Source organism: Prionailurus bengalensis, chromosome F2, assembly GCF_016509475.1.
Source record: "Prionailurus bengalensis isolate Pbe53 chromosome F2, Fcat_Pben_1.1_paternal_pri, whole genome shotgun sequence".
NCBI lineage: Eukaryota > Metazoa > Chordata > Mammalia > Carnivora > Felidae > Prionailurus > Prionailurus bengalensis.
In genome coordinates, this window is record NC_057353.1 from 15,248,763 (window position 1) to 15,273,464 (window position 24,702).

Below are 24,702 nucleotides of genomic sequence, written 5' to 3' on the forward strand. Positions count from 1 at the left end.
AATTTTCAAGGTCACCATTTTGTCTTTTTATTTCAAAGGTCTATTGTAAATTATTTTATTTTAGACAAGTAATCATCCAGAAGTTTCTTACCTCCTATTTCAAGGTCCTCGAGCGTATAGTATTTCTCCAGGATATCTTGCCTCATTTGAACAACTTCTGACCATCCTTGTATCTTAGCTAAGTGTTCTGATGTCAAGTTTTTTATAAGTTTATTTCTAATAGACTTGACATTTCCTAGAAGCTCTATGGGTATGTCTGATACTAAATACGGGAATTTGTCATCAAATTTTAAATAATCATCTCTTAGCTGAGTAGTAAATTTCTTCATACTACCAGCAAGACTTTTTCCATATATGGTTGCAAATGTGATCTCAAATATCACTGAGTTGCAGAATGCCAACAGCGGTGTCATGACCCAATCTGTGGCTTTTAGTAGGTGGAGTTCAAGCACTTGTCTTAAATTCTGCATCATGTTTTCTGTGAGTATGTCCAAAGATTTCCCTTGTAAAAGTTGATAGCAGATGTGAAGTTCATTGTTCAGGTCATCATTGGTTTCCAGCTTTTTGATGGAAAATGCTTTCCTTAAGAGTTTATTAGTAAATATTCGAAAGCTTAATTTGCGGTTTTTTATCACTGACTGGTACTGAAAAGGGTCCAGGATAAATGTTATATACTTTCCTAAAAGAAATAAATGAGAATATGAGCTCTTTTGGTAGCAAAACACACAATATACCTGAAATTTGAAAGTATTTTAATCAAAATTAGAAAGACCTTAACAACATCTAGAAAGGTGCAAAGTTTAATAAAAATCCATTTTGTTCAGATTCCATACCTGTTTCCTTTAAAAATGGGAGGTAGTAGGAAAGGCTTTAAGTTAAATATTGTTAAATTCTGTCTTATTTTAATTAAGTACCCAAGTATTTAAACTACCCTTGAAATATCCTCAGAATCTCTTGACTTAAACATTTCTCATACAATAATACAAACAGAAAACAAACATCAAACAAACAAATTATTATTTACACTTCATAAAGAGCTATTTCATACTTGGTATCATCTTAGCTTTGGTTGGATACAATACCTTTAACTCAGATAAATGAGTATGTGGTATGAGGCCAGTACTCACAAGTTAATGTTTGGTGCAACACTAATACCAAATCAAAATGTCAGCATTTTCATTTTTATACATGAGAAAATAGTGGTTCATGGAGATTTAGTAACATGTCCAAGGTTACCTACTGATTTGTGACTAAAACAGAATTCCAAACTAGAACCTGTCCATTTATGCATTCATCCCTACCTTCAACATTTATTGAGATCCAGATATTTATTTGGATCTCTTTCCTCTTAAGATAAAAAGATGCAAAGAAATCATTGTATCATTGTGGATGGTGTTGTAGCGGAGATGTGAACGCAATGTAGGGGAAAGAGAAAGGGAAATCTGCTTCAGTCTGCCTGGAGTTATCTATCATCAAGATAGTTCCTTGAGGTGCTGACATTTGGTCTTTTCAGAGATCAGTGTTGTCCACACTTACCCAATTAAAAGACTTAGGGTGCTGGTTAACAATACAGATTCCTGCCTGATTCTGATTCATAAGGTTTAGATGTGGGACCTACAAGTCTCTATTTTTGACAGGGGCCTGAAGTGATTTAAGGCAGCACACTGAGGAACATTGCCATTCTATGGTTGGTCTCTCAAAACTGGCAGGAAACTTGGAGAGTTCCCAGCTCTTGGGAACTCTTGGAGTTGGGAGAGTTCCCAGTTCCCAGGTGATCATTGATAGTTCAACTATCAACTCTAAATTAATCAGTTGAAAAAGCTAAAGAAAGTCAAGAGAGGTTAAGGGCCAAGATCCCACTGCCATTTTTAGTGGCAGAGCCTGGACAAGAAGCCACTCTCCATTCATTGTTCCGTTCCTTACGGCAGTGCTGACTTCCTCTCACTAGAGTGCTGTTTTAAGATTCCTAATTCGAAGTATTATGCAAATAGTATTTAAAATGGGCATTTAATGTCCTTTTTTTCCAAGAACAGACATGAAGTTTAGATAACCCTACAAGTTTTAATATCTATTAATTATATTGTCTTCTAGAAAACAGTTCATAGACATTAACATTTGTAAGATCATACACACTTTCCTCTTCACTTTATCATTCCTCTTTGTGTGTGTATGTGTGTGTAGCTTTCTTAGACCAACGATGCCTCACTTGTTATTTATTGGTAATTCAAGCAGCATCACAGATATTAAATTCAATGTGGTACATGATTAGGACAAAGTTTTGAATAATTTGCAACCTAATTCTTGAAACAGGATAATATGTTTTTGTCTTACAATTTTAAAACATAATTTTTAAGTATACATTAATGTACACGTGTTATGATGTTTTTCTAAAAATATATCATACGTCTTGAATTTTATATATTGTATTTCTCCTTCCCTTATTTAATAAGGTGGGCCAATATAGGAATGAGGGTAAAGCTAGAAGTGTCTATTCATTCTGGTCAGATCCCAAAGCTGTGTCTATAAAGTAAACTGGATTTTTTCCCCCTAGGGAGAGCAAAAAGGACTCAACTGGATTTGAGCATATTTTATGACACCTGCTTTACCATAGCATCTTAATTAAATAAAATTGCCAGCATCTGCCTGACAAATAATTGAAAAAAAGAGTGAATTCTCTTATTTTGCAAAAGATATAATTTTAGGCGAAGCTATGTATTTTCACAGGTGGTGATTCATACTTTCCTCCTTTCACTAAATGAGAAGATTTTGTTAAATATCTTTAGGGTTATTTTAAATTAGCCACTAAAATTCAGAGAATGTATAAAAGATTCAGTTTGTAAAACACACAATTTTTAGAGAATAGTTTGAATTTTTCTTACCAATTTTCTACATTCATTAAAATCTAAGTGGAAAGACAAAACTATATTCAGCCATGACAGCATGAGCTACTGGCCATTGGCCTACTGAAGTAGATAGAGCCTGTGTGCATGCAAGAGTTTTTGTCTTCGATTCATCACAAATACACATATAGCCCCTCTCTCTCCTTGCTGGTTAGGATATGGGAAGAAAACAATGAGATTAATTTCAAATAAAAGGAATAAAAGCTAATTAGCAACCAATTATTGATAAATTGTTTTTTAAAATAAGCAATTATTGCATATAGGTTCTTTATAAAAATCCTTCCTGATTAGTTAAAATCAATTTATTTGTAAATGAAATTCTCACTCCTGTCAAGCCTCTTTATACTCCAGGATGTGTATTTTCTCTTTCTCATTCTTATTTTAATTTTCTTCAACATCAAGGCATTGTGTTTTCCCAACTCTCTTTCTGAGTAAGATGTTGATTGCTTTAAAAGTAGACGTTTTGATTTTCTGGATTTTACTTTTCAAGTGGGTTTGGAAGTACTAATAACCCTGGAGATGTTAGTTGGCTTTCCAACTTTTAATCTTCAGTATAAACAATTTAAGCTAAGTTTTCCAAAATTAATATTAATTTAAACCATCTGTCCACCATCTGCTAATGTGAGATGCAAAACCAGAGTTTCTTTGTAATCTTTAATCAGACAGTTAGGAAAACACATATACATTCATAAAATGAATTTAAATTTTTTAACAAAGGAAATCTGAAAAGTTATTCTGAAGGCCATGTATTCTTGGAGCAAAATTAACTTTTGCTCCAGTGTGATTTTATGTAAGTGAATATCAAGTGTCGATAGGCAAGTTGCCTAGTTTACAAAGATCACAAGGTAGAAACAATATGCATTGCCATGTTTCCAAAAGAGAAAAGAATGCTGTCAGCAGTTGATATGAAATATTGATTTAAAGAATTTCAGAGTTTGCATTTGTCTAAAATAGAAATGTCAAAATGGGGCTCACTTCTGCTACATATATATATATATATATATATAATGTAATATTATATGAACTATTTAATATATATCATATATAATTATCTTTTAGAGCAATACATTTGAAATAGGCTGAAAATTTTTAATGTCTTCTTTAACAACAATTTCATTCTTGTCCCTTTTCAGAGCTGAGTCTAAAGATACTAATTCTAGCATTCCTGTATAACCTGTGCATGATACTTTACTAACTCGGCAGCCCTTTCAATTCTTTCGAAATCACTTCTTTTAGGAAGGTGAAGCTACATAACGCAAAGTACATCAGTGAATATAAGAAAAATTAAATTATTCACCCAGTTGTCTTGTACACAGAACGTCTGACATCTGGATAGTTATAAATTGAATTTTTATGTTTTCATTTCAGGTATTTGGTGCTATCCAGAGACACATCCATGGGAATTCAGGACAACTATTTGAGCCTTTAGATATAGAAATGCCTAGTCAACAAATATGAGATAAATTTGGATTTTAAAGAGATTTTCCTTAATTATGAGCTTTTAATCTCCATGCTTAGTTTTTCAATAGAATTTTTTAAAACATCAAGCTGAAAATATTAGTTTGAAAGTGAAATATGAATGAACATTTTAGTTTCTGAGGATGATCACATTTTATACTCTCCCTCTTATTAGGGAGATTTCACTAGCTGCTGACAATGATGTACAGTGGTGCTTCGCTGGGGTGACATCTAGGGAAAACTGTTCCTCTGCACCACCACACAAAACCAATTAGAGAACTATTTTCTGCGACAGGGCACGAATTTACGTGGTTTCTCATGAAAAGATGTACCTTTTAATTTCTTTATTAAGATGACATCCGTGTCCCTTGAGACTTTTGGGGATGACAATCATTTGTTCATCATGCAAGAGCATACAGTAACCGAAATCACATTACGGGACAAGGGTGGAAGGCCCCGTTCCTCATTTCACATTTTCCAAAGGAGCTATTTTGCAAACTGATCATTAGAAGCAAATACGTTAACAGGGTATCTTGACAGGAATTAATACAAACTCTGGTAAGGAGCCAAAGGGGAGTAGTGGTACATATTCAACTGTGGTTGTGTAGTGTTGAGTTCAAGAGCATAACCATGGTCAAATTATTTAGACATCAGAAATTCAACAAGCTTCTTAGCGTCTAAGATTAAGATATCAAGTGTCAGTGGAAATTGGTTCTTTTTTGAACAGTGAATAACATTATCCAACTCTACCACAAGTTTCTGTTTAATCATCTTAATCATCTCAGGCTATTTTTGCATAATGTATTAAAAGGGAAAACTGAGAAGATCAATAATTTGTGTCTACTCATTAGGACATAAAGTTTAAGTTTTTAAGTAAGAGTGATTTCTTTTTTAAGTGAAGAATATAGTTTTGTTATTATGAAGCCAAAAGATCACTTAGAATAGAAGCACCAGGTATGGCCTTTATTTGTATTATAGTAAGTGTTTCATCAGCTCTAAGGTATTGGGAATATCCTCATCAACTATTTATTGTGAATCAATCAGTGCTGAGCTCTGGTCTAAATGCTGGCAATAGAGGAGATAAAGAATAATGAAGGTAAATAGACAAATGAATTAACAATAAATTCACAATTTATTAAATGCCATGACAGAGTGATACTGAGCGTAATGGGAGCCTGGAGAAGAGGCGTTAAACATAACAGGGGAGAAGAGATGGTCAATGATGCTTTGGGGAGGAAGTGTAATGTGACTATGACCTCAAAAGATGAACCCGTGTCAGTCATCTTTTCAGGATGACTCACAAGCAGAAGAACGGCACTCAGGCAGAAAAAACAGCACGACAAAACACAGGCACAAAAGGGCATCGTGTGTGAGGAGAAATTTCAAACAATTTGGCGTATTAATAGTGCATTAAGCACAAGGCAAGCGGTAGCAACAGCCGAGGCCAGAGAGGTAGGGGAGCCCAGTCTTGGGGAGCCTTGTGAGGATTCCATTAGATATGCAGTTGCTCCAGATGCATGATGTTTTTTTCCATTTCAATTTTTCTGAAATCGGAGTGTAGGGAGAGACTTGCCACTAGGTTGTGATGAAATGGATACTGCCTGTTCATGCAAGAAGGCAAGCCGTGCTGATAATTTCATCCAGTTGGGTCGCTGTTTTTCTCCCAATTACATTAAAATGGCAGCACTGAAATAAAGTTGCTCTATGTACAAAAGGTTGCTTCTGATACTCAACAGAGTAATTGCAGTAAGAAGAAATTACCTAAATTCTTTAGGAACAGAACATAAAATTCCAAGGCTGGTTAGAGGAAGGTAAAAGGGTTGAGCAAAGAAAGGTGTTTAAGTAAAGATGACCCAGTTTAAGGAATCCTCAGTCAGTGAAAGAACCAGAGGTGCAGTGTCACCAGAGTGAAAGAAGAGGGCGTTCTGAGAAGGAATGAGAGATTTGTATGGTCAAACAAAGTAGAGAGGTCTAGTCAGGTGAGGGCCCATTAATGTCCTCAGCAAGGCAGATGGCTTGTTCCAAGTAGGAGGTATCTAGGAGATAAGCAAGCATGGGAGCAAATGTAGGTAACTTAAAAAATCTGGATGCAAAAGAGAAAAAAAAAAAAAGAAACGAAAGGTACCTAGAAGGAGAATATAGGAGAAGCTTAAGTATGGCTATTTTAAGCTTTAAGTAAGGGCCTAAGAGGGAAAGAAAAATGAAGACATATGTTTGGGAAGAATAAATAATGAAACCGGAGCTTTGGAGGCAGGACGTTATGGTCACGAGGACAGGTAATTGTCTTAAACATTCTTTGAAATTAGGGAAAATGTAGGGAGGATAGCTGTGAGACACAAGGATATCCGGAAGATAGGTGAGGGTCTGAGATCATACCTGATGGCTTCATTCTTCTTGGGAAGGAAAGGAAGGTGAGTGAACTATGTTGCTACAGCCCAATGAGAGATGGGGAGCTAGAACAGCCTGGAAAGGCCTTTCTTTTCCTCCCTCCAGCACGCTCAACTAGAAGTCAGAGGGCAAAGAAGTGCAGATAATCTAATCTGTAGAGATCAGATTTATGGGACATAGGACATGAAAGGTGAAGAAAAGAAATAGCTAGTCCAGTGATAAGCTGATATAAAAGACTGTGCGAAGATGGCTACAGTAAACTCTTTCTATCTCTCTACACATGCTCCTTTGCAATGGGACTCTGCCATTCTTCCCAGAGAGTGGTGAAGTTTATTTCCCTACCCTTGAGTTGGGGCTGGGCTACGACTGCTCTGACTAATAAAATGTGGTGGAAGAGAGGTTTTGTAATAACTCAGCCCAGTTCTCAGGAGGCTCTGCAGCTTTTCCTCTCACCCACCTGAAACACTAGCTGCCATGTAAGGACAACTTCTTGAGAATGAAACATCGTGTGGACACAGAGGCCCAGCCAGGCACGTGATGAAGCCATCTTGGAACATCCAGTTCCCAGTTAAGCAGCCAGATGACTCAAGCCACAAAAGTGATTCAGGCAAGATTGGTTGCTTTAAGGCATTAAATTTGGGGGAGGTTTGTTACACAGCAGCTATTTAGCTATTTAGCTCATACAGCTGGACAACATGGGCCTTAAAGGAGGATGAGAGAAGAACATTCCAACTTTTCCTCTCAGCCCTATGATATTGGGATGTTTAGTAATCTTGCTGTAGTTTTCTTTTTTCTTTTGTAAGCATTTTATTCAAGTGAGAAGCATAACAAACACTTCAAAATTAAAAATACATTGTAAAAAAATACATTCTAGATCAGTGGTTGCTAGGGGATCAGGTCGGGAGGAAAGCAGAATGAGTATGTGGAACCCAGAGGATTTGGGGGGCAGTTACACTATCCTCTATGATAGTGAATAATATCCAGGAAATGGTGGATCCATGACATACGTTTGTCAAAACTCAAAGAACTGTACAACGCAAAGGGTGGACCCTAATGTAAACCACAGACCTTTAATAATGTATCAACATCAGCTCATCAGCTGTGACAAATTATGGGATATACTATAGTAAGAAATAATAAGGAAAACTATGATCAAGGGAAACAGGATATATGGGTAATCTTTGATCAATTTTCTTTAAACCTAAAACTGCTGTATAAAATAAAGTCTGTTAATACACTCTACCCTTTTTTCCCCTTGAACCATTCTTTTTATTCTTTAATTTTTTAATGTTTATTTATTTTTGACAGAGAGAGAGAGAGAGAGAGAGAGAGAATAAGTGGGGGAGGGGCAGAGAGAGAGGGAGACTCAGAATTCGAAGCAGCCTCCAGGCTCTGAGCCGCCAGCACAGAGCCCGACGCAGGGCCTGAACCATGGAGTGCTAGATCATGACCTGAGCCGAAGTCAGAAGCTGAACCGACTGAGCCACCCAGGTGCCCCAAACAATTCTTAAAACCAAGCCAAATTAAGCCAAAATGGCAGGTGATGGGAGGACAGCAGGGTTCCCTAGGTACCCTCAAGACTTTTACACTTGGTGTAAAAACTTTGTTTTTAATGTGAAAATTACTGTACTCAAAGAAATAGTTTTCTTTTGTATTAGCCTACAAATGAAACAATAATATATAAACATTCCATATTTTGCCTAGAGAAAAATACAACTTAAGAACAACTGAGAAAAAAATCAACTGAGAATTTATTATTTTTTTAAGCATTTTTCTTTTCTGTTTTTTGTTTCTTTTAAATTTTAAGTAGGCTCCACACTCAGTGCGGGGCTTGAACTCATGCCCCTGAGATCAAGAGTTGCACACTCTACCAACTGAGCCAGCCAGACACCCCAAGAACTTATGACTTATGGAAGGTACTTATAGAAGTGCTGCTTACCCCCAAGGAGAACAGTGAAAGTGTCACCATGTTGCTTTTGAAGTGTTTTCATGAAACCTAAAGGATTCTTTTGGAAGTTCAGGGCCTCTCCAAGGTAAGGAAGCCAGCCTTTTATCAATGGAGGCTCACCAGGTCTCCTATGAGAAAAACAAACAAACAAACAAACAAACAAACACAAGAAAAAATTAAGTCCCTATTTTAATACATGTGAGTTATGAATCCACTCTAGAAGTGAATGGATGAATTGCACAGCTAATTCCGTTCTTTTATTCAATGATTCTTATATAATCAAAGACATGGATTTATTGAGCCCCACCAGTATGTGTGGGTTTTGGGGTATACAGTTCAACTCATAGCTTTTGGTGAGCAACTTTTTGAAGAACTTTGTTATCTTGTAAGACTCAAATGGCTGATTGAAATGACAGCTACACTTAGTAACCATTTTATGTATGAGCTCTGTCTGTACTGTTCTGAGTGTTAGATGTCAGGTACTTCACTTGCCAAAGTAAAGTTCTTTGTTATCAGATGTCACTTTAGGCTAGGATTATATCATTAGAAGAGGGACAATTAATAATCTTGAAAAATCTTTTATGCTGTTGGGAACAGTAAAAACTTCAACATTGTTTCCATGAAGTATATCTTGTTATATCCTTTCATAAAGTTTTCATTCAACTACAAAATGAATAGGAATATTTATTAAATTTTACAAGACAACATATGAAACACATTCAACGAAACATTGAAATATTGTGAATTAAAAAACAAGTTCCTTCTTTTTTGACCTATAATCCTAGCAAAACTAGACTTCAAAATTTCTTCTTCTTCATTTATTTGGTGAACTCAATCTGATTTAAAGTTTAAAAAAAAAATCCAAAGCCATTTTATCCTAGAAGGGATTAAAACAAATATTCAAGAGAACTCTGATAATTCTCTATCCCATCTGTGAAGATGACTTATACTACAGGCAGTACAACCCATTTTGATTAATCACAAGATATTACTAGCTCAGACCTAATCAAAGTTCAAGATTATGATCATATTCAACATGGACTTTTATGTAGCTAGATTAACCCTATCAAAAGCTTTTATTTTCCCACATCCCAACATGGTAGAATTAAACTTAAAACATAAACATCAGATCTTTCAGGGGAAAAAGGAAATAAACTAACACAAAATAAACCCAAAGTATGGTAGAAATAAAGGAAAAAGGTATCAAAACTCTTCTTTCTGTTTTTAGAATAAAATTGATTTTTATAATAATTTATAAAATGTATGCTGTTATTTAGATACATATACTTAGAAAGACAATAAACATTGCATAAAAGTGTATATCTTATGCTTCCTCCCTTTCTCTGTTACTTTCTTAAATGCTAACTTTCCCAATGGAGACTTGTTTTTTTGAGAAATTTAAAAGTGTACCAAAAAAGTATTTTAACAGTTAATTCTATATCCATAGATTAAACAAGAGGAGACAACATATATGATTGTAAGGTAGGATCTCCAAATTAGAAACTGCCATAGCATACCGGCTATAAATCAATGGCTTTCAAAATTCGTAAGTGATCTTAGTTCACAAGATTTCCTTTAAAAATATTAACTCTCTTCCTTGGTCTATTTTTACTCTGGTTTGTTTAATGTTGCTTGAATGTTGCATTGTGACAAAGATTTTGAAAGGCTTTTTGTCATATCATAATTTAATGCAACTAATTTCATCCTCTATGCTCTGTCATTTGGTCAAAAGCTGTATTCTTCACGGGATTTCCGCGGGGGGAAAGGATTGAACTCAGAAATCCAGGGGAATATTAAGTTAATGTTCAGAGTTAGGGAAACACATTAGGAAGCCATTTTACTGTTACAAAGATGAGAGGATCATCATTTCTTACAGCTATGTTCATTTTGGCAGCAATAAGCTCAAAAGTATGAAATACCATGTCACAACTACGCATATTTTCTGCAAAAAATATAGTGCTGGTTCATCTTATGACCCATCAAAGACAGACCACAAAAATCTGTCTTCATCAGTACATTTGTAAAAATTATTTAGAGAGGAAAGACATCACCATAATGATCCAGAAAGGCCTGCTGACATATGGCACAGTGTAAATACTGCTATTTGTCTCTCTCATGCTCTGTGACTTTGAAAATGAAATATCCACTGCCCACTGCTGAATGAGAGAATAGATGCCTAATGTTTCTTGGGAATGATCAGGTCCCAAAGCTTAAAAAGAACAGGTTCTGAAGCAACAGTGGGTAATTTAAAAAATAAAAAAAATAAATTAAAAAAAATGCAAAAAACAAAAAACAAAAAGAAAAACTGTGGTCCACACCCCCTCTTAATCCCACTCTGATGGTATATACTTCCTCAAATATCCTCTTTACTATTTAAGACACTACAAGGACACATCCTGTAAATTTTACAAATTAGAGCTTATAAAAGGTTCTCAATGATTAAACCCAAGTTCTTGATTTTTTTTTTAGAGAGTTCTTGTGCATGTATGTGCACAAGTGGGGGAGGCAGGGTGGGTGCAGAGGGAGAGGGAGGGAGAAAATTCCAAGCAGGCTCCATACTGTCAGTGCAGAGCCTGACATGGGGCTTGGTCTCACGAACCATGAGATCATGACCTGAACTGAACTCAAGAGTCAGTCACATTGAGGAGGGCCCTTGTTGGGATGAGCACTGGGTATTGTATGTAAGCAATAGAACACGGGAATCTACCCCCAAAACCAAGAGCATGCTGTACACACTGTATGTTAGCCAATTTGACAATAAATTATATTAAAAAAAAACTTAGCAAAAAAAAAAAAAGTCACTTAAGTGACTGAGCCACGCAGGCACCCTTAATACTGGGATTTTAACTCTAATACACTAGCTATGTAGACACCCAGTTGTTTTTTAACTTAAGAATGATAGGGGCGCCTGGGTGGCTCAGTTGGTTGAGCGTCCGACTTCGGCTCAGGTCATGATCTCGTGGCCTGTGAGTTCGAGTCCCGAGTCAGACTCTGTGCTGACAGCTCAGAGCCTGGAACCTATTTGGATTCTGTGTCTCCCTCTCTCTCTGCCGCTCCCCTGCTCATGCTCTGTCTCTCTCTCTGTCAAAAATTAATAAACATTAAAAGATAAAAAAAGAAATTTTAACTTGAGAATGATAATATTAACCTTAAATGTTTTCCATTCATATATGAAAGTAGTTGTGCTATACAGAACAGGATTAGTTTTCTGGGCTATTCACATACATTGTAACATACATGGTTTTTCTCTTTTATTCTCTGTATGAACTGTTTTCTTCATCAACTCTCCCTGCTATCTATATAAGGAGCTTGGAAGGCATCACTCCCATCTTCACCACAAGAAAAAAGCTGAACAAACTGAATATCAATAACTCTTCTTAGATTCATTACAGAATTGATGCCACCGGGCAAACCACTGCCCTGAAAGCTATAGAGACAGGTGAATACAGAAAATCATAGCTTACTGGGAACAGAGGCTGCTGCTGGAGTCTTTAAGAGAGACACTGAAAAGGGTAATTGACCAATTGCTGGAGACTGAGCAAGGACTAACTTATGATATAAAATCTCCTAAGGGGCCAGACTTACGAGGGCTCCACAGGGCTCACACAAGGAGAAATAGGTAATCTGAATTAGTATGCATCTATCAAATAAATTGAATCAATATATATCTTTTGAAGTTTATTTATTTTGAGAGAGAGAGAGAAACAGCACAAGTAGGGTAGGGGCAGAGAGAGAGGGAGGGGGAAAGATCCCAAGCAGGCTCCACACTGCCAGCATGGAGCCCCATGCGGGGCTTGAACCCACAAAGCCATGAGATCATGACCTGAGCTGAAACCAAGAGTCAGGTGCTTAACCGATGAGCCACCTAGGTGCCCCTGAATCAATAATTTATAATCTTCCAAAGCAGAAGGAGCCAGGTCTAGAGCTCACTGGTGAATTTTATCAGACATTTGAGGAAATGTTACCAATTCTCTCTAATCTCTTCTAGAAAAGAGAAGCAGAGAAAACACTTCCTAACTCATCCTATAAGGACAGCATTACTCTAATACAAAACCAGACAAAAACATGACAAAAAGGAAAATTATGGATCAACAAAAATAACATAGATTTAAAAATCCTCAACAAAATAATAGTAAATTGAACTCAACAGAGTATAGAAAGGATTATTATACATTAGGAGCAAGTGAAATATATTCTAGGTATTTAAGGCTGCTTCAATATTCAAAAATCAATTAAATGTAGTTAATGTAATCCATTAATTCAAAGGGATAAAGAAAATAAATCATCTGATCATATCAATAGATACAGAAATATTATTTTACAAAATGTAACACCTATTCATGAAAAAATTCTCAGAAAACCAGGATGAGAGGAAAATTCAACTTGATAAAGAACATCTACAAAAAACCTTACAACTAACATCATACTTAATGGTGAGAAACTAAATACTTCCCTGCTAAGATCTAAAACAAGGCAAAGATACCCCTTTAACAACTCCTGTTTGACATTATACTGAAATGCAATAACACAAGAACAGAAAATACAAGGTAGAAGAATTAAAACTGTTTTTATTGCAGATGACATGATTGTCTATACAGAAAATCTCCACGAATCAACAAAAAAAAACCCCTCCTGGAACTAATAAGCAATTATGGCCAGGTAGCAGAATACAACATTAATACACAAAAATAAATTGCTTTCCTATTTACCAGCAGTGAATAAGTGGACTTTGAAAGAAAAGACCATTTACATTGGTACCCATAAAAATGAAATACTTTGGTATAAATCTAAAAAAATATGTACAAAATCTACATAAGAAAAACTACAAAACTTGGAGGAAATAAATCAAATAAAAGTTAAATAAATGGAGAGATATCCCATGCACATCAATAGGGAGACTCAATACTCTCAAGATGTTCGTTCTTCTCAGCTTTATCTACAGATTCAATGCAATCCTGACCAGAACGCCAGAAAATTATTTTGTGGATATTGACAAAACAGATTCTAAAGCTTATAGGGGAAGGGAAAAGACCCAGAAGAGCCAATATAATATTGAAGGACAAGAACAAAGTGGAAAGAGTGATACTACTCCACTTCAATACTTATTATAAAGCAATAGTAATCAAGACAGTGTGTTATTGGTAAACAAATAGACAAACAGGTCAGTGGAACAGAAGAGAAAGCCCAAAATTAGACCAACACAAATATAGTCAACCAATGTTTGACAAGGGAGCACAGTAATTCAATGGAGAATGGATAGCCTTTTCAACAAATGGGGGTAGAATAATGGCATCCTCTCACAAAACTAGAAATCTAGACACAATTCTTATACCTTTCACAAAATTAACTCAAGATAGATCAGAGACCTAATTGTAAAATGCAAAACTACAGAAGTCCTAGCAGATAACATAAGAAAAATCTAGATGACTTTGGGGCTGGCAATTACTTTTTAGATACAACATCAAAAGTATGATCCATGAAAAAAAACAAACAAACAGCTTCATTAGAATTAAAAACTTTTGCTCTGCAAAATACACTGTGAAGAGAATGAAAACCCATGTTTCAAACTGGAAGAGAAATTTTTGCAAAACACATACCTGATAAGGGAGTAACAACCAACATATACAAAGAACTCTTAAAACTCAACAATAAGAAAAAAAATAATTAAAAATGGGCAAAAGATCTGAACAGACATCTTATTGAGGAAGACATACAGATGGCAAATAAACATAAAAAGATGCCCCACATCACATATTATCAGAGAAGTTCAAATTACAATAACAGTGAGCTACTAGTACGCACCTATTAGAAGGGCCAAACTCAAAACACTGACTGCCCCAAATGCTGACAAAAATGCTGAACAACAGAAACTCTCATTGTTGGTGGGAATACAAAATGGTACAGCTACTTTGGAAGCCAGTTTGGCAGTTTCTTATAAAACTAAACATACTCTAACCATATGACCCAGCAACTGTGATCCTTGGTATTTACCCAAATGAGTTGAAAACTTGTGTCCACACAAAAACCTGCACACAAGTGTTTATAGCAACTTTAGTCACAATTGCCAAAACCTGGGAACAATCAAGATATCCTTCAATTGGTAAATCTGGTTGGTCGAATATTATTCAGTGATAAAAAGCAATGAGCTATCATGCCACAAAAAGACATGGAAGAACCTTAATCACATATTGCCAAGTGAATTAAGCCAATCCGAAAAGGCTACATACTGTATAATGACAAGTCTATGACACTCTGGAAAAGACAAAACTATACCTATTAAAAGATCAGTAGTTGCCAAAGGTTTGGGGGAGAGAGGGATGAACAGGTGTAGCACATAGGATTTTTACTAGAGCGAAACTGTTCTGTGTGTTACTGTAACTATGCACATATGTCATTATACATTTGTCAAAACCCATATAATGTACAACACAAAAATGATCCCTGATGCAAACCAGCACTTTAGTTAATTTTAATGTATTAATATTGGGTCAATTGTAACAAACACACTATACTAATGCAAGATGTTAATATTTGCGGAAATTATGGGGATAGGAAGGTGGGGGGGTTACATGGGAACTCTGCAGTTTCCTCTCAATTCTTCTGTAAACCTCAAATTGCCCTATAAAATAGAGCATATGTATCTCTATAGATATAGATACCTCTCTCTCTACAATAAACTTTAAGCAAGAAATTGTTATGTAAGTTCACATTTTTTTAATTAATATTTTTTAAAAATATAGACAATTCTAAAGTATTAGTATTGGGCAGTGTGTAAACTGATACAAAATACAGTATTTTTTAAGAGTAAAGAGCTCTAAACTGATGGTTCCCAGAGGAAAGGGGGTGGGAGGATGGGTTAAATAGGTGATGGGAATTAAAGAGTGCACTTCTTGTGATGAGCATTGGGTGATGTGCAGAAATGTTGCATCACTATATTTTATACCTGAAACTGTATGTTAACTAACTGGAATTGAAATAAAAACGTTAGGGGCGCCTGGGTGGCACAGTCGGTTAAGCGTCCGACTTCAGCCAGGTCACGATCTCGTGGTCCGTGAGTTCGAGCCCCGCATCAGGCTCTGGGCTGATGGCTCGGAGCCTGGAGCCTGTTTCCGATTCTGTGTCTCCCTCTCTCTCTGCCCCTCCCCTGTTCATGCTCTGTCTCTCTCTGTCCCAAAAATAAATAAAAAACGTTGAAAAAAAATTAAAAAAAAACGTTAAAAAAGAGTAAAGCGTTCTAGAATCCAAAAAGTGAGAAAATTGCTGTGCCTTATCCCTGGCCATAAGCCAGTTTCTTGCCATGTCCTCATAAGAGGCCATTGTTAGGGAATCCCAAGCACCTATTTAAGATGTTGGCTGGGCGGAGGATTTTGTACCTTCTAGCTCGGGAAGCTGGTTTTCAATGACCTGTGGGGACTTTGACTAAAGTTAGTTTCTTCCTTGGCATTGTAGGGTTTTTGTCTACTTTGTCTATTAATTATTTTCACTTAAAAAAAATTTTTTTAATGTTTATTTATTTTTGAGACAGAGAGAGACAGAGCATGAATGGGGGAGGGGCAGAGAGAGAGGGAGACACAGAATCGGAAGCAGGCTCCAGGCTCTGAGCCATCAGCCCAGAGCCTGACGCGGGGCTTGAACTCACGAACCGTGAGATCGCGACCTGAGCCGAAGTCGGACGCTCAACCGACTGAGCCACCCAGGCGCCCCTAATTATTTTCACTTTAAAGAAAAAGTGAAAAATTTAATCATAAAAGAAATTCTTTTTAAATCTTTTTCTTATTTTTTATTCTTGTTTTTTTGCATTTTTAAAATTTAGTTTGTTAATGTTTTTGTTTACCTTTATTTTTGTCTGGCATTATGTTGATTCCATCATAAAGATCAGTTTTTCAGGTATGCTTTGAAAGTGATTTTCTTTTGAAGTAATTTGGGTCAAGTTTCTCCCTAGCTTTTCCCGGTTTTGAGCTGACATTGGGACATGGTGCCTCCAAGTAAGTGTAACACACCGCCGGGTCTCTCAGTCATCTCTGCTGAGGGAAAGACCCAGGTTGGCAACTACCATGGGCAAGGATATCTTTGCCGAGGTGAAGTTAACCTGACACATCCTGATTGAAAAAGAGATGGTCATGAAGATCATTAACAGGAGTCAATCCTGTTAAGTATCCTATAAAGTCAAAATATTGAGGGCCTTGGATCACCCCAACATTATGAAATTATTTGAAATGATGGAGACAGGAACAGTCTACCTTGTCATGGAGACGCTAGTGAGGAAGGGCTGTTCAATTACCTAGTGGATCATGGCAGTATGAAAGAGAAAGGGCCCCAGGAAAATTCTGCCAGAGAGTGTCTGCTGTACAGTATTGCCTCCAAAAGGGTACTGTCCATAGACCTAAAGGCAGAAAACCAACTATTGGAAACTGACATAAACATCAAGTTTGCAGACTTTTGCTTCAGCAATGAGTTCCCCTTTGGCAATAAGTTGGATGCCTTGTGTGGCAGCTTCCTTATAATGCCTTGGAACTCTTTCCAGGGCCAAAAGTGAGATGGCTCCATGGTGGATGTGTGGAGCCTAAGAGTCATCGTATGTATTCTGGTCATCATATGCCTGCATTTTGATGGACAACTTTTTAAGGATCAGAGAAAGCAATAGTGAATTCACCATATTCACTTGTACTTGTCCATAGAATGTGAAAACCTGTCAAGACACTTCTCATCCTCCATGTCTGCGAGAGGCGCATTAGGGCAAATCATGAAAATTCCGTGCATGAATGTGGCTCATGAAGATGAGGAACTGAAGCCTCATATGGAGTCACTTCCTGAGTACAAAGACCCTGGCGGACTGAGTTGATGATGTCCACTGGCTTCACAGTGCAAAGAGGGGCAGATAGAAGCAATGACGTGATGTGAAGGCTGTGAAGATTATCTTGCCTTGAGTCTTTATTGACACACAGAGACACAATAGGCCACTATAAGACACTCACAGAATCCATCAGTATTGACTTTTTGGAGAAATTTGTTCTCTCTCTCTTTATATATATATATATATATATATATATATACATATATTCAATTATAAATATTGCAATTTTATATTGCAATATTATATATATTTGCAATATATGTAAATATTATATATGCAATTATATATATGCAATTATTATATATGTATTATACTTACTATTAAATACTTAATATTATATCAAGTATATATTATATATATAATATATGTTAGGTATATATTATATATATAATATATACTTATATAATATAGGTATATATTAAGTGTATATTATATATAGTATATATTATAATTATAATTATATGCTATATATTATATGCACTTAATATACTTAATATTATACTTAATATTATACTTAACTGCTTTATTAACTTACAGATATATACATATACATATATAGTATATATTGTATATACATACATATATATACAATATATACTATATATATATGTACACACATGTATATGTATATATCTGTAAGTTAATAAAGCAGTTAAGTAACCATAGGCACAACAGTATTTTCCTCAAAAAAATGTGGTAAGGGATATAATACAAAGAGAAAGGGCGGGGATACTTTAAGATGTTAATGGTCATTATGCTTGGTGGTGAGATTATGGGAGTTTGGAAGCTGGTGTCTTCTAATTTGCATGATACAAACATACTTCTTTGAAGAGTATTTGGCATTTACTTGTAAAATGTCCCTCAATTTGGGGTGTCTGATGTTTTCTCATGATCAGATTGAGGTTGTAACATTTTGGGAAAGAATCTCACAAAAGCGATGTGCCTTCCTCAGTGTATTGTTTTTGAAGTTTAAAAACAAATGCTATTTTACTGTTAAAATTAAAGCCATGTATAGAAGGCAATGTCTTGTAACATGTAGGTGATGGCAAAAAAGTACACTCTACAAATGAATCAAGGATTGATTCTAAAAATGAGCTCCACATTCCTAATTGGGTGAGCAGAGAAAAAGGCTGGGATTCCCCACAAGGACAAGGAGCACCCTTCCCACTCACACTCCAAAAGAGAAGAGCAGACACCAGGGTCGGACTCTGTTAACTGTACAAAATACGGACACACAGTGCCACCTGAGATACCTCATCACTTCCAGGTGACGTACTAATGAGGCGGGCAGAGTTGGTTTCTGTGATACCCATGAGAGGGCAGGGTGTTCTTTATAAATGGAGTTGCAGCTAGTGGACTATGACAACTGGGGCCTCTGAGCGTCTTTCCAAGGCTGCGCTCGGACAAAGAAACTGTGGCGCAGAGCTCACTGCCTCTGTTCCCTCACAAAACCCCAGCGCATCTCACACTTACAGTTAGGGAGTCGGTTAATTTTTTCCTCCTTGTGTATGATGATTCATAGATTCTTTAGGACTCTTGATTCACATGTTGAACAAAAATGATCTGCTTAGTATTTGTTTACTGCAAGAATCGCAACTATCGTAATCTCTTTTCAGGATGAACATTAATCCAACTCTGTCTAGAAAAATTATGCAATTCATTACCATAAGTAATCTCTATTGTACCCTGTGATTAACCTTCACTTTCTCCCCGGTTTTATAATCTTGCAAATCCACTGGTGCTGTGTGATTGGCATCTGGTGTTCATAAACCTGCCTCACAAAGAATCAATGAAAAATCTCTACATAAAAATGTCATTTTTCAGTCTATCAATGATTCAACCCTCTGTTCCTTGGTAACTTTCGTACCACTCTAGAAAGTTCTGTTAACTTTGCAGCTCACAAAAAAAACCTTTACTCTTGAAATGTTTTGTCTCTATCAGGATGGCAATTGGCAGTAGCAAAGGTATCACTGTTCAAGCACTTTTGATCAAAGTATTAAAAGTAACACAATGTAAAAGCCAGCAATGCTGAATGGTCACAAATTTCCCCATTATTGGCATGGAATCATAGCAAAATCAAAATGAACATGACTATATCTTCACACCCATAGAGAGCAACTTTTGAAGCCATATTCCAGTTGAACGTTTAGCTGTCAGTTCATCTCTGTGATTGTGTCATCCGAATAAAGCTTTTGTCTGTGGAATGTGCCTTGTAAACTCAATTCCATTAGCAGATTTATACTAATGCCTTGATCAAGTGAGTGATTTGTAAGTGCTTCTTTGGATAAGAAGCCAAACCACATCCATGTAGGATTTTACTCAGAGAAGTCTATGATTGAGCTTTTTTTTTTTTAAACTGGGACGGATGCCCAGTTTGGCACCAGTAAAATAATGTCAAGGCATATTAAAAAAAAAAAAAACCCAAAGCAAAAAACAACAAAACAAAAACCAAAAACCAAAACCAAAACCAAACAAAAAACAAGTCTCAAGCATGCCCCACAATAACTACAACACTGGAAGACGTTTATGAACTTGACCCTAGTTCAAGCCCTCATCCATTCTCATGTACACTGTTGCAATAGCCTCCTGATGGCTATTGATAGCTCAGGTTCCAGGCTCTACCAACTACCATCAGTTTGCTGACTTTGGCCAATTTATTTAACCTATCTGTGCCTTGGATTTCTCACCTGTAAAACGGATATACTGTTGAAATTTCTTCACGTGACAAATAAGAACTGAAGGCAATGACTGGCATATAGCAAGCCCTCAGAATGTTAGCTGCTGTTATTACTGTATTATTGTTATTGATCTCCAGATCACTAGCAGGGATCATCTAAAATACAAATCTAATTGTGGCTCTTTCCCGATTTCTCTTTCCAAAAAGTTTTCAAGAATACTAACTTTTAAGATTTTTTTTTTCATTTGCTTTCATACTTTCTTTACTTGCCTAATTTAGGTATTAGTTTAGGGCTACCATATTTGGTTTGCTGGTCAGAGGATGGGGCACCAGAATCATCTACCCACTTGGGGAGAAATGACAACTTTTCAGGCTTTTCATTCTCTGAGCAAATCCACTTACAGAGACAAAAGAGGCAAAGAAGAGCACTGTATCTTAGGAGAAAGCCAGTCAAGAATGTTTAAACAGCTTAGACAATTCTGAAAGAGGGAAATCGATTCATAATTGAAAGTTATTTCAATTCCTTAATTAAAATAGAAAACCATGCAACTGATTTTGTAATTTCTGAGATGATCAGTTGCTAATTTATTTTACAGATAAGATTTGATTGGACTTCATGGAAGAGATATCAATTCCATTAACTCATCATTTCTTACATTTGATTAAATTGTTTGATTTTGAAATGTTTAATAAAAAATCAGAACCCACAGTTTTGTGAAACTGAATTATACTAGAGGGCTAACCCAGAAAGCCTTGGTAATAACAATATAAAGATCAATGCCCACAATATATGAATGCATAGTCAAGGGTGCTTGAGTGGCTCAGTAGGTTAAGCATCTGACTTTAGCTCAGGTCACAATCTCACAGTTCATGAGTTTGAGCCCCGCACTGGGCTCTCTGTTGTCAGCGCACAGTCCTCTTCAGATCCTCTGTCTCCTCTCTCTGCCCCCCCTGACTCGTGCATGCTCTCTCTCTCTCTCAAAAATACATAAAAATTAAAAAAATAAAATAAATGCACAGTCAAGTTATCAGGTGACATTTCAACAACCAAAACCAATGAAGAAATAGTTTCAAATGTTGAAGGTCAACACTAAAATAATCAAGCACAGCTTATCAGAACCATAGGAAAAGCAATACAAGGGTACTTGTTTGCTTAGGTGGAGGCTCATAAAAAAGCCTAAGGACCATATGCCACATCTGCTTCATAATGCAAGAAGTCATAGCCATACTTTATATTGAGTAAACTATTAGCATAGCAAACGCTAATACTATCTCTATATTTGTAACACAGTGCATGGCACCTAGAAAGGCAATGTTTTGACTTTGTCATGAATTAAAGGACTTTTCAACAGGAAAAAAATACTCTTCAAAGACTGGTTCCTAACTTTGGCTTATGATTTATTTTAGGTCACTGTATAAAAAGAATGTATGACTACCTCAAGAAATCCATCATCACTAATATTACAACATGGAACGTGGAAGACCCGGCATCATATTTGTATACAGAAATCATAAGGTTTGCAAATTCTAAAATTAAAGATAGCCTCTTCTTTATTTTAAACATAATGCTTGCAGCATCCTTTGCTCATGCTATCCTCTCTTATGTGCACCCTTTCACTGTTTTGTGAAATAAATTTTCACTATTTATAGCAGAATCATTATTGAGGTAATGCTCAATTGCTTTGTTTTTGTGTTTGCCTTGTTTTCTGTGTACCCATCACTAATTTTTATCAATCTCTTTCAGTACTCTCTAAAATCTTTCTCAATATGGTCAGACATATGGTCCTGTAATTTTCATATAGTGCCTCTCCTATTTTCCATCAATTTTTCTTTTGCTCCATTTAATGACTTTCTGGACTTAATCCCTTTCACAGATTATTTTATTTCTAATCTTAGATTTCTAATTTCACAGACTTCTTTTGTGCTGATTACACATTATACAAATTAAATTCTGTTCTTGTTTTATGAATGCAATTTCTTCTCTTATCTCTCTAAGACTGATAAATATAATTTGGGGGGGCAGGAATTTTCTTCTGTCCCTGAATTGTCTATTTCCTTGAAGTCCCTCTTTTTATTTATTTATTTATTTATTTATTTATTTATTTAATGCTTTCTCTCTTTCATGATGGAAGCTTTCTTCAGTATCTCATGATCCTTAGCTTTTTTTAAGAGTTAAAAACAAGGCTGTGTGTGTGTTGGTAGGGCTGATGGACTTCACCATATTGTGATTAGAAGGGGACATAGTCATTTTAATGAATACCTATCTTTGCTAGTTAAATGGATGAAGCCATAACCTATCATGAATTTTAATTTTGCTTTCAGGGACTCTGGGAATAAAACATAATATACAAATATAAATAAATACACTTCATATAAAGAGTTAACATTAATTAATTTTGAATTTGTCTTAACTATAGTTTTTTGGAGATTACTGCTAAAGTCATTTGTAGTCATGTTTATAGATAAAAAATTTAGAGTCCATTTCTATTTACAGTGGTGAGAATAGATAGAATATTTCACAATATGAAAGGCTGGCATTAGAAGTCAGAAAAGAGGGGCGCCTGGGTGGCGCAGTCGGTTAAGCATCTGACTTCAGCCAGGTCACGATCTCGCGGTCCGTGAGTTCAAGCCCCGTGTCAGGCTCTGGGCTGATGGCTCAGAGCCTGGAGCCTGTTTCCGATTCTGTGTCTCCCTCTCTCTCTGCCCCTCCCCCGTTCATGCTCTGTCTCTCTCTGTCCCCAAAATAAATAAAAAACGTTGAAAAAAAAAAACTTAAAAAAAAAAGAAGTCAGAAAAGAGGGGCAAATGGTGGGTTCTACAGTTATGCTAGTTTGTCAGTTAAAACCACAGGTTAGATAAGGGATTTTATTATTTCCCCGTTCCCAAAATTAGTCCAACTCTCCTGTAAGTGATATTATCTTGTTTTAGGGCTGGAGGGATTAGGGAAGACTGGCAGAAAAAATTGAAGTGCAGATATATTCTTTTTTCTCATTGGGGAAGGGTGTGTGTGTGTGTGTGCACGTGCATGCTCATGCATGTACATGTAACTATGTTTTGAATTGTGACTTAAACAAAGTGATGCCAAAGTCAGTAAAACATGAATTCTTTCCACAGACCACCATCCAAATGGCAAATTTTTAAATTCCCAATAGAGTAAAAAAGCAAAGATTCATATCTTTCTCCTAGTTCCTCAGATACTTCTTCATCCCTTCTCAGAAATACGTGAGTTTTGACAAGACTCATGCACGTATAGAAGGTGTTTTTTCTCTCCTCTATAAATAGGGTATGACCTATAAAAACAGAAGCCACTATATGATCTGTAAATGACCATTCTACCATCTTGAGAGCTTACAGATAATTCCTCATAACAGTGTTTAATGACTGTTAATGAGCATTTAAAATTCATTCTGCTCCTTTCCTAGAATTAAAAATTCTATCCTTGCAATCCCTATCAAAATAACACCAGAATTCTTCACAGAGCTAGAACAAACAACCCTAAAATTTGTGTGGAACCAGAAAAGACCCCGAAGAGCCAAAGCACTCTTGAAAAAGGACATCAAAGCTGGAGGCATCACAATCCTGGACTTCAAAATAAATTACAAAGCTGTAATCACCAAGACAGTATGGTACTGGCACAAAAACAGGCACTCAGATCAATGGAACAGAATAGAGAATCCAGAAATGGACCTACAAACATATGGCCAACTAATCTTTGACAAAGCAGGAAAGAATATCCAATGGAATAAAGACAGTCTCTTCAGCAAGTGGTGCTGGGAAAACTGGACAGCGACATGCAGAAGAATCAACCTGGACCACTTACACCATACACAAAAATAAACTCTAAATGGATAAAAGACCTAAATGTAAGACAGGAAGCCATCAAAATCCCAGACGAGAAAGCAGGCAAAAACCTCTTTGACCTCAGCTGCAGCAACTTCTTACTCAACACGTCTCTGGAGGCAAGGGAAATAAGAGCAAAAATGAACTACTGGGACCTCATCAAAAAAAAAAATAGCTTCTGCACAGCAAAGGAAACAATCAGCAAAACTAAAAGGCAATTGACAGAATGGGAGAAGATATTTGCAAATGATACATCAGATAAAGGGTTAGTATCCAAAATTTATAAACAACTTATCATACTCAACACCCGAAAAGCAAATAATCCAGTGTAGAAATGGGCAAAAGACATGAATAGACACTTCTCCAAAGACATCCAGATGGCCAACTGACACATGAAAAAATGCCCAACGTCACTCATCATCAGGGAAATACAAATCAAAACCAAAATGAGACACCACCTCAAACCTGTCAGAATGGCTCACATTAACAGCTCAGGCCACAACAGATGTTGGCGAGGATGTGGAGAAAGAGGATCTCTTTTGCACTGCTGGTGGGAATGCAAACTGGTGCAGCACTCTGGAAAACAATATGGAGATTTCTCAAAAAATTAAAAATAGAACTACCATACAACCCAGCA

At 36.2% G+C, this 24,702-nt stretch overlaps 1 protein-coding gene across 3 annotated transcripts in view; it reads right to left on the reverse strand.

The window, feature by feature from the left end:
- The window catches only part of LOC122495460 (cytochrome P450 7B1), a 178,057-nt gene that overhangs the window by 26,029 nt on the left and 127,326 nt on the right, over positions 1-24,702 (reverse strand). For 2 of the 3 annotated variants that reach the window (XM_043601154.1, XM_043601156.1), the window contains exons 2-3: positions 8,686-8,822; positions 92-679 (exon numbers count right to left, since the gene is read on the reverse strand). In XM_043601154.1, the coding sequence (XP_043457089.1) occupies positions 92-679; positions 8,686-8,822 (725 nt within the window). Of the gene's footprint in view, positions 1-91; positions 680-4,197; positions 4,342-8,685; positions 8,823-24,702 lie in introns of those variants that run through there. The other variant, XM_043601155.1, reaches the window with a different exon arrangement.